Consider the following 11587-nt stretch of genomic DNA (forward strand, 5'->3'; position numbering starts at 1 on the left):
CTTTCAGGTCAGATAGCTTTTATGGCAAATACAGGAGAATGGAAAGCTTTGTTCTGTTTCCCAACAGAATATATAATCACTTCAATAATAGGCATGGTTTCTTATGGGTAAGTCATCTTAAGCTTTCTGTGGAATTTCCCTGCTTTAATATCATTTAAAGACTAACCACTGGGGTTGCCTGGGTGGCTCAGTCAGTTAAGCATCTGCCTTCGGCTCAGATCATGATCCCAGGGTACTGGGATGGAGCCCCACATCGGGCTCCCTGCTCAGTGGGGAGCCTGCTTCTCCCTCTCCCACTCCCCCTGCTTGTGCTTTCTCTCACAAATAAATACAATCTTTTAAAAAATAAAGTCAAACCACTGTAGTCAAAAGAATCAGTGTTTATCCACAAGTAATAACATTGGACACATCAAATGTTCAGATGTTAATGATTTCTTAGAAGTAGTTTTAATCTTGATTCATATAGCCCTGTGTTGAGATCATGGCTTGAAATAATAGATACTGCTCCTTGAATGAATTATCCTTCATCTTCAAATCTTGCATATGCTGCATTCCACAAAGCAAGCTAGCTGACTTGTACATCGAATCACAGTATTAGGTGGGAATTATACCTTGTGTAGGAGACATATCCCCTAGACTTTCATTCAGTATAGCTAACCTTTAAGTGACTGTTGCATGCATGGCACACATGCAAACTTTAGTTTTTTTCTAGGAAACTCATCATATTTTAATAACCAAAAGATTCATAAACCATATCAATGCTGAGGTTAACATCACACACACTCCTATGAACACTTCTGAGAATGTGAAGTCAGGGTTGCCTTGTAAGATAAAGGATTCAATAGATAATATCTGAGGTTAAGAATTGCTAGGAGTAGCTGACTTGTTAAGGTACCACATCATTCTTTGATCAGGAGCAGCACAGCATTCAACTATGACCTACAGTTTCCTTGAAATTTGAAACCAATTTGTTTCTTAACCATGTGGTATCTGAGATTTTTAACAATTATTTTGATTTATCTCATGATAAAAATTGTATAAGCAATGTGATTAGTTGACCCTTGAACAACATATTTGAACTGCGCAGGTCCACTTATACACAAACTGTCTTCGAGACAGTGTAGGACTGTAAATGTATTTTCTCTTCCTTATGTTTTTATTCATTTTCTCTAGCTTACTTTATAGTGAGAATACAGCATATAATACATATAACATACAAGATATGTTAATTGACTGTTGTCAGTAAGACATCCTGTCAACAGTAAGGTACTAGTTTTCAGGAAGTCAAAGTTGTACATTTGTATTTGGTTGGGGGGGGCGAAGGGGAGGAATCAGCACCCCTAACTGCCACCCCCCACCCCCAAGTTGTTCGTCAACTCTATCTAACTTCTTATGCTAAAGAAAGAGCGTGTAGCTCCTAATTTAGCAGCAAGACTATGTACCAAACTTCATGAACACTGTGGACATTTTTCTATCATCTATCCCAAAAACAGTATCACAAAAATGTTAAACTCATTTTAAAAACATTGTCAAAACTTTCCAAGCTTTCACACAGCTGTTAGTTCTTCTGTTCAATTTTGTTGTGTATGTCATAAGGTATTTATAATTTAGCAAAACTCAGGCTTTCTCAGAGTTTTAATTATTCTTAAAGACAAATTGAATCGTATTTGACTCTCCTGGAAACTACTATTGCACTTCTATCATGTCTTACTGTTACAACGTGATTCAATTAAACTAATCACATATACTCATTCCACTGGGTTCTGCTTTATGGAATTGACATTTTCTTAAACCAAATGTGAAAAAAGTGTTATTAAAATGACAGTAGAATCATTTAGTATGAATAAACTTAAAGTTTTAAAATTTTAAGTGGGCATTTTCCTTCAATTTCTAGTCTGAAATGGTTTTCTCTCAGAAATAGCTTTGAAATTACCTCTAACTAGATAGCAAGTGACTCTCGACAATGAACACAGTATACTTAACGATACACACAAATAAAAGCTATCATCTTTCTTGAAAATAAAACTCACATCTGAAGTTGGCAGTGGAAATCTTAGAGTGAAAGCTGGCTTAACTATGTATCATGGTTTTCAAATCTAGTCCACCTTTAGATTGGCTTAATATACATGTATTATCATTCCTACACGTTCTTCTTACATGACTGACGCTCCTCCCAGGATTATCTGTTCCTTTCACCTGGGATTGAGTCTTCTGAGACTTCTGATGTTTTGACATAGTGGAAGTGCTGCTATGACTTCCACATCTATGCCCTAAAAAAGATTCAGCTTCTGCCTCGGTCTGCCTCAAAGCCCTGAAATAAATCCAACTGCCCTGAAGCCACTGTGCTGTAGCTCTCAAGAAGACTGAGCCACTAACAGGGAGATGCTGAGTTTCTAGCCCAAAGGAGTGAAAGCCTTTTTTTTAATTTTTTTTAAAAGATTTTTATTTGAGAGAGAGAGAATGAGAGATAGAGAGCACGAGAGGGAAGAGGATCAGAGGGAGAAGCAGACTCCCTGCTGAGCAGGGAGCCTGATGTGGGACTCGATCCCGGGACTCCAGGATCATGACCTGAGCCGAAGGCAGTCGCTTAACCAACTGAGCCACCCAGGCGCCAGAAAGCCTTTTTTTAAAGCAAGCTCTATAACCAATGTGGGCCTTGAACTCACAACCCTATCAAGCGTTGCATGCTCTACCAACTGAACCAGCCAGGTGCCCGGTGTTAAAGCCTTAAAAAGCTCAGAGCTATCTGACTGTAACTGAGACCCAGAGCCAAGATCCAGCAGAGATGCTCCTGAATTCCTGACCTGAGATTATGTCTCAAGCCATTAGATCTGTTGATTTGTTACACAGCAACGCTAATGCACACTGGTGATGCCAGTTACCACAGCCATCACTTATGTGGGCTCATACCTTTTTAAGTGTGGCCTAATTGCACCCACAACCCTTCCTTTCTCTCTGCAATACACATTGTTTGTAATCTTAAGACCAAGTGATGATAGAAATTATCATGCAACTAAATGATTCCTCAATTTAGTTCACCGGCCTTACAACATGGGTTTGTTTCATTTCTCTCCCTTAAGACTCCTCAAAGATTTTTTTCCCTAAGGCCCCATCTATATACTTTATACAGGGACTGCCAACCCAATCCAGATACTTGAAGACCTCAAGGTAAAATGTAATCAGATTTGAAAAATAATTATATTACAGATTGGGCTTTCATACTTCCTAACCAAACATAAGAGAAAACTGAACAGTAGCTTACTTTCTAGGTGATTTTATGCTACGTTTTTTGTTAATTTAGAAAGTCAGATTTGTTTGAAGATAATTGTTACCTAAAGTAGTTTTAGCTATCAAATGCTTTGGTTGTTTTAAAAACTATCATTCTAGGGGCGCCTGGCTGGCTCAGTCAGTAGAGTATGTGACTCTTGATCTTGGGGTTAAATTCGAGTGCCCCATTGGTTGTAGATTACATAAAAAAAAATCTTTAAATAAAATAACTAATAACCATCATTCTAACAATCAGCCTAATTTAGATTACTTTCTTCAATTTAATTTTTAAAGTTTAAGTAATCTCTACACCCAACATAGGGCTCCAACAGATAACCCTGAGATCAAGAGTTGCACATTCCTCCAACTGAGCCAGCCAGGCACCCCTAGATCTTCTTTTACAAATGAGGATTAGCAAACTCATTAGGATTTTTAAAAGTACAGTACATGTTGCAAAAATTTGATTATATGCTGAAATTTACTTGTCAAAATATAACCACAAATACTTATCCATATTTCAATTTAACTACAGCTAAGTCAAGTTTTTGAAAATTCAGGCGTACTTCCTTTATTTTTAGGAGCATAGGAACTCTTGTGTGACAAAACTTGAAACATGACAATTTATGAGTGGGGATCAAGTACTGAACCAACAGTGATTAGTTTGCATTTTTTCCTTGAGGTTTTAACTTACACTTAATTCCTTCCAATTTAGGGTTACATCTTTAAAAACTGTTTTTAAAAATAACCACCAAATCATAGACAAATCATGAATAGCTGGGTTTATTTCAACAGTGGGTTTGAAACCCTCGCCTTAGGCAAGAGACTACAGTAATTATACCAGGAATAGACAATTTCCTACACTGTCAAATATATAAAAGTTCCTCTTGCACTTTTCTCAACACTGATCAACAAGCAGATTCAGTCCACATTTGCTTTGATCATTCTACTGAGTTAACCCAAGCTTCTTCTTCAGAGACTCTGGCATTTCAGGTGGAGGAGGGCGAGGGAGCCTGAAGTAGACCTTCACAGAGTCATAGATGAACCACTGTAGTGCAGTCAGAGTGCCAATCATGATGATACGGGCAAAGAGTCCCTTCCATACACCTGGTTGAAATACGAAACATGAATGAAAAATGAAATAATACCCAAGTGTTACTTTTTGTTTGGGTGGGTGGGTGGAGGGGAGAATTCTACCTTTAAATCCAAGTCTCTGAAGAACTTGAGAAGCACTGCTACCTTTCTCCTTATTCAACACAGATACCACGGAATCAGCAGGGTGAGAAACAATTGCACAGAAGACTCCAGCTGAAAAAAGTCAAGATAAATAATCCAACATGGGATTAATTAAAAAAAATTCACATCACAACCAACAACCTTTTCCTAATTTTTAGTTCTTAAAAAATCAGATTTAGAGACTAACTAAGTTATACAGCACTCTACCCTATGGAAAACAGAACAATCCTTCAAGTTTTTATATTCACATTTTAATCAACTTTCCTTTGTGTAAAAATGTATTCTTGAAAAACTAGACCAAAAAAATAAATGGCACAGCAGTTGAAATCAATATATTCCCCAAACTTAATCAAGACATGAAAATAATTCTTTCAGAAACTCATCAATAAGTATTTATGAATCCTAAAAAGGCCCAGAAAATGCTATGGGAAGATAAAGCTTCTTTGGAATATTTTTTTTCCTCACAAAAAGAGGCCAATAATGGAAATAATTACTTGTCCTTAATTTCACCAACATGTTGTAAGTAACTCATACCTATGTAACCTGCCACAAATGTTACAACCAGTTGCTCTGCCTTTGAACATTCACTTCGGGGCTTAGGAACCACAAACTTGTACAATGCTTCAACAGTACGTTCAAAGCAGGCAAATTTCATCATGGTGTAGGGTATCTGTCTCATCCAGAGAGGGGCAACTCCCTTGTAGAATCTAGGGAAACCAGGAGACTTATTTTACTCAGTTGTATTTATTCCTCTAGCAGAGATTTTCATCAGTAACAGAAGTGTCCGCACACCAGCCAAGTCCTGATAGCAAAATATGGCAGCACAATTGCATGTCATTTCTATCAGAACCTAAGACTAACATGCAGGTGTATTTATCTCACATGCCAATGACTCAAGCACCTTTGACTATACAACCAAAAAAGTTGCTGGATGTTTCTCTGACTGGAACTACAAGAAACAAGATGTTTACAAGTAGAACTCAGTTCAAGATTGGCATCCACAAAGGTGGATCTAAGGAAGCATGTTGTAGCCAGACTATATGCAAATTCTTAGCTGTGAACAAGAATGACAAGAATTCTAACAAGTCTTTCCCAAAAGTTAACAATTAATGTCAAATATCAAGGTATATGCAGATTGATAAACGTTCTTACTTTAGAAAAAAATCTTTAATTCAGGGCTTAAGCCATGAGTCAACTGATCCCTGCCCCTGGAGTTTATGTTCTGTATAAAAGGTAAATAGACATTAACATAATAGCTTTAAAAAAAGTCTGGTAGGTTTAATGCTAACAAATGCAGTTCATTTAATTGAATATTTTTATACTGTAACTCTAGACAAATGTTCACTTACGCTTTTAAGCCTTCTTCCTTATACATTTTGGGAGCTGCATCCCTCAAAGTGTTGGCATAACCTGGTTGGGTTTGAATTCGAACCTTAGCAGCTTCCATAGGAGCCAGGGCAATGTCAGCAAAGAATTCAGCACTGGCAGAAGCAGCCAAATACAGTGATGTGCGCCAGAGATAGGCATTCTCCTAATTGAAAAACATAAGAAGGGAATGTGTACCGCTATTGCATTGGCTGTTTTCAATTTCAATTAAGGAACAGTTTTAGGAAACAGTTACCTTTCAGACAACCTAACAATGTTTCTTTATATGGTCCACAAATAACACACATGAGACTGAATGTATATCCTCTCCCATAACCTTATCAACCACAGTACAGGGTGAATTATTTTTTTGAACATCTAGGTGTCAAGTATAGTTGGCCCTTGAACTAGAGAGAGGAATCCCAGATCCCTTCTCTTTAAAAAACTCAAAATCCAGCTTACTTGGAAAGCAGCACAGTATAGTAATACAGACAAAAAAAAAAAGATCCTTTTTGGTCTTAAAAGTTAAAACTACATACCTCCCCAAGCATGTTGCTATACAAAACTTTGAAAACTTCATAAAAGCCAAACTTGCAGAGCCCCTGCATAGAGTAGCCAATGAAAGTTGGAGCCCATCCTTTAGCCAAACCACGAACACCATCCTCTTTAAGTGTAACTGAGAATCCATTAAATATGCCCTTGTACTTCTGGGGGTCCACCTTTATTTAAAACAAGAAGAAAAAAATTAATTAAATGTACCAAAGAGCTATCATTTCTCATAAATATTTAATTTCACTGTTATTAGTTTTTCCCTTGGTTCTAAAACTTCCATCTAACTATACAAAGGGTGGGTAAACACAAATTCACTGCATATCAACTTAATATCTATAATCTTCATAAATTTAACTTTATACATTAAGGTCTAGCTTTCTTTCAGTCAGACTTAAGGCTTGGAGGGTTAGTTAAGAGGGCAGAATTCCTAGAAAAATACATGATAAAATTGATTCAAAATTTTTCACCATCCAACTCTACCACTTTTATTTTTATTGTTTATTTTTTAAAGATTTTATTTATTTGACAGAGAGAGACACAGCGAGAGAGGGAACACAAGCAGGGGGAGTGGGAGGAGAAGCAGGCTTCCCGCTGAGCAGGGAGCCCCGTGCAGGGCTCAATCCAGGACCCTGGGACCATGACCTGAGCTGAAGGCAGACGCTTAACGACTGAGCCACCCAGGCGCCCTTCTACTACTTTATAAAAATTAGTTTTAAAGCTACTGCCTAAGTAAGAGGTAAGTCTATATCCGTGATATATGCAGCTACTGCCTAAGTAAGAGGTAAGTCTGTATCCCTGATACACGATAGTCCATTAAAAAGAAGTTTGTATTATAAGGTTTTATGAACTTAAGGCAAATTAAATACAAGGTAAATCAACATAATGAGAATCTTTTAACTTAAATTCACTTCAGCATACGTTTTAGTGAAGATATATTCACATCCATTCTATTAACTAATGGGAAAAGAAAAAAAATCTTAATTTCACTCTATCTGCCAGTACTACAAGGGCTGGTATACGTCACCTTCCTCTAGCTGCTAACATTTCACATTCCTCTCTCTTTTAGGTAAGTAGACTTCTAAACCTGTTTGGGACAAATAAATTTTTGACGTTTGATTATTTTTCTTTCAATAATCCTAATTAAGATATTCTAATCATAAAAAACTGTTATGTAAATAAATATACAAGAAGCTATGCCCACAAAGTTTTAATACTAAAATAATGAAGAGTATTTTTTCTAATCTACATAATGCTCTGCCCTGATCTTATCAGTAAATAAGAGAAATGAAGTTACTTCAAAAATACACTAAGGAAGGGCCACCTGGGTGGCTCAGTCAGTTAAGCGTCTGCCTTCGGCTCAGGTCATCATCTCCAGGTCCTGGGATCGAGGCCCAGGTCAGGCTCTATACTCAGTAAGGAGTCTCCTTGTCCCTCCCCCTGCTCACTCTCACTCTCTCTCTTAAATAAATAAAATCTTAAAAAAAAAAAAATACACTAAGGAGGATTACCTACTCTAATACGTAACTGCTTGTAAAATGAGTATTTGGGAACATAAAGAACCAGTAGGCTTTGAAGAGGAATGCAAGTCAGAACTGAGCACAGCACCAAAGTAGCATTTATAGCCAGGGTTTGAGATCCAAAAATCTGCCTACAAGCTTATTTTTAAAAGAGGCATTTCTTCAATTTAAAACACTAATTAAAATAAAGATCATGAGTTAAGAAAACTTGGGTTTGGTTCCCTACAAAAGTTTCTAGCAGTTGTGATGTCTTCAAATTTTCTCGTTTGTGAAGTCCTTATAAAATTATTTGGAATTAAGTCACACATGAAAGATACATTCAGTGTTGCCATCTCAATACAAACCTGCATGCGGCATTTCACTAAATCCAGAGGAACGACAGCAGTGTGTGTCAGACCACAACTTAAGACCCCACCAAAGCCACACAGTGCATAAAACTTCATGGAGCCATATTCGCAACTGTACTCTGTAGTAAGACAAGACACACCATGCATTTTAATATAAAACTCATGTTACTGGTTATCAACTTACCTCTCAGATAATTAGGTTTCCACACAGCTTGTTAGTAGATGTCTATGTTGTACAACTTAGAAGCCATGCTTCAACAATATGCTTTTAATCCAACATGCAAAACAAACCTGCATTCTGCATTTAACCAGATCTAGAGGAACCAATGCTGTATGTGTTGTGCCACAGCTAATAATTCCTCCAAGTCCACAGAGGATAAAGAATCTGCCAGATCCATAGTCACAGCTATACTGCTCTGTTTGATTGAAAAAAAAAAAATTAAGTAAGTATTTCTTCAGAGATGACTAAGGCCATGGGAATGAAAGAGAACTGATTCCCTGTGAAATAGTGCTATCACAACTAAACAGCTTTGGCCACTGTGTACGATTAAGCTGAAAGATGATTTTCCACCCAGTGTTAAGTAACAAAACATTTACTGCCAAAATCAAAGAATCATTTAGATTATGAAGGTTCTGTGAGACACTAGTTCTTATTTTGCCATACTAAAAATAAAAGGTCTTTGACAACATTAATAGGTACTCGAATAAAAAAATCAAACTTCAATTATTTACTGCTGATAAAAACACACTTGAGAATACAAACCAAACTCAGGAAGAGCACTAGACTTAAGTAAAAACTTTCAAACTTCTAAGTGTGTCACTAATCAATACTATCCCCACTTACGGATTCATGTTAAGCATAAAATTAGATAAGGTCCTAAAGTCAAATACATTTACTACACAACAGTGTAGTGATTTTTTTTTACCCACCAAAGACATAAAAGAAACACATAAATGATTCAAAAACTTTAGATTTTACAGGCACACAATGTTGATTACATTTGTTTCTCTGCCTATACACTCCACTGAGATTTAAAACGTAACAATTAAGTTCAAGTTGAGTCTAACCGAAAAGATTCCTGAGAGAGAAGACTAAAGGGATCCTTACCAATTATTTATCTCCTTTTTATAGCTTATCTGGGGCTTCTGTCCCTTCCTTTACCAATTACATTAAAACAAGAAACCCAATTATCTCATACACCTCATGTCAATAAATATTAGACGTCGGGAATGCTTGAGAGGAAGGAGTATTTTTAAGAAAATTAAAGCCAGATCAAGTAACAGATAATACAGATAGAACTGCAGGTGGCCAGTGGCTAGGAAGGAGACTTTACCCAACACTTAAGTCTACTGACCAACCGGGCTCACGGCGGAGAAGATAAGGAGCTAGTCACGGCCTCTATACTCTCCCGAGGACGTGGAGGTCACAGAGGGAACTGTGCCTGGGCCCTTCCACGCCCTTGAGGGAGGGCCAAGGATCCCACACTCGGCCTAGGGCGAAAAGGGCTGACATCCTAGGGCAAGAACTAGGCGCCGTCCTGTGGTGCAGAAGGCCAGGAGCGTCCTCCTTCTCTGTCCTCCAGGCCACTAAGGCCGAGCGGACCACAAGGGCACAAAACGACCGTATCGGGGCAGGGTCTAAGCTCACCTTCCACAGAGGCTGCTGCCAGATTGCGGGAACGGTGGGGCGGGCCCGGGGGCCCCGCGGGGCTGCTGCGGAGGCCCGTGAGGCCATCGTGTGCCAGCTGCAGGTGGGGCGCGTTGAATGGGTTCGCCCGCGCCAGATGCGCCACGGACGAGAACATCTTTCTAAGGGAAGAGAGAGCAGCGGTCAAAGGAAAGGCAAGGGGCCCCTCAGGCGGCCAAAGTCACCGGCACCCTAGGACCCCGACACTGGCCTTCCTTCTTCCAGCCTCCGCGCCCTTGAAGAGGTCATGGCGGCCTCCTCCAAGGAGATCGACAAGTCCTACAGCCTAAGCAACTTCTCAGAGGGGCTCCGTTCCCCGCACCCACCGGTAGCAAGGGCCGGCACACTCACTTCCTAAGATGGCGAACACACAACCACTCACTCGAAAAGGCTGCGGCTCACAGAGGCCGAACGTCCTCCCGACCCTTAGATCTGTGCCCTTCGCGCGTCGTCGGCGTGACGCACATTACGTGTCACTGCAGCAGGCAGCACCCATTGGCGGAGAAGAGCGCCCAGGCCGTAGCGTCATCGCGTTCTCCTAGCAACCCTATCCCCGCCCCCGCCCGCCCCAGCCCTTCCGGCCCCGGCCTCTGCGCAGGAGGATTCGTTCTGCGCACGCGTGCATTCCGAGGCCGGGTTTTTGAGTGGTGTGAGATTGTGCTCGTGATCGCCCCTTATTGTCCCTTCACCTTCAAGCGTCTTTCTTCGACGTGCGGGCTTCAGTTTTTTTACGTTTAATTGAGTCCTAGTTAATAGTAGTCACTTAAACAAAAAGAGAAAAAAAAACCCCAAATGTGTGATGATACTCTATTTCGGTGTTGCAGTTAGAATGTTACTGCAGTATTTTGTGTTACAACGCCTGCCATTAAGGTACTTTTTCTTTTTTTAATTAAATTCCATCCATTGCCATTACACATAGACATGTTTGCATTTTCCGTTGGACTACAGGAGAGTATTTTAAAAGAAAATGTGCAGCAAGAACTCTTTAGACAAGACAGCTTGGGGGTTCATCACAATAGTTTATACGACATATTAAAACGTTCAGTAAATGCATTTTAAGACTACCTGGGGGTACATGGTTGAACTAGAGTGAAAGTGAATGGCAGCAGATTTTGTGTGTGTTCAGTAAATTTAGAAAAATCTTCATTAGATTCAGTTCAAGACAAAAGGGCCTCTTTTAATTGGGGAGAGTTTAGTAGGGGTCAAACCCCTATTACAATTCTGGCTCTGACATAGTCCTGGCTCTTGACAAAGTAACCTTGGGAATTCATTTGATCTCTATGAACCTGTTTCGTTTTTCTTTTTTATGAACCTGTTTCTTAAATGTCAAGATGGAAGCAAGGGGTGGCCCCATGGACTTGTACAGTTATATAGGGCCTGTGCTAGATTCAATGCTCTGTTGTCACCATTTTGGAATTCTTAATAATTTATGAACAAGAGGCCTTGTATTTTTCATTTTGCACTGAAATTACAAATTGCATAGCTGGTCCTGGATGGGAGTAACATCTATCTTGCAAAGTGTATGAGAACTCAATGAGACAATGTCTATATGTGGGAATTTTAGTCAAGCAGAGTTGGGGAGGGGGCCAGTGGTCAGTAAGTTACTAAGAAGTTAGGGT

The 11587-nt window shown here is 39.3% G+C and overlaps 1 protein-coding gene and 1 non-coding gene across 5 annotated transcripts; both read right to left on the reverse strand.

Moving 5' to 3' along the window:
• Positions 1–3809: 3809 nt before the first annotated feature.
• SLC25A3 (solute carrier family 25 member 3) lies at positions 3810–10472 on the reverse strand. 4 transcript variants are annotated; one of them, XM_027594025.2, is made up of 8 exons: positions 10351–10472; positions 9930–10090; positions 8573–8697; positions 6405–6584; positions 5850–6031; positions 5035–5207; positions 4462–4572; positions 3810–4371 (listed from the first exon to the last, which is right to left on the reverse strand). In XM_027594025.2, exons 2-8 carry the CDS (start codon positions 10084–10086, stop codon positions 4211–4213), a joined length of 1089 nt encoding a protein of 362 aa, XP_027449826.1. In that variant the 5' UTR covers positions 10087–10090; positions 10351–10472; the 3' UTR covers positions 3810–4210. The 4 variants fall into 4 exon arrangements, with proteins under 4 accessions (XP_027449826.1, XP_027449825.1, XP_027449827.1 ...); XM_027594024.2 differs by having other exon boundaries at positions 10320–10446; XM_027594026.2 differs by lacking the exon at positions 10351–10472 and adding an exon at positions 10295–10346.
• Positions 5280–5527, reverse strand: LOC113923272. Its single transcript, XR_003520270.1, has one exon. It is a non-coding gene; the product is annotated as a small nucleolar RNA SNORA53 (small nucleolar RNA).
• Positions 10473–11587: the final 1115 nt, after the last annotated feature.

This window comes from Zalophus californianus, chromosome 9, assembly GCF_009762305.2.
Source record: "Zalophus californianus isolate mZalCal1 chromosome 9, mZalCal1.pri.v2, whole genome shotgun sequence".
NCBI lineage: Eukaryota > Metazoa > Chordata > Mammalia > Carnivora > Otariidae > Zalophus > Zalophus californianus.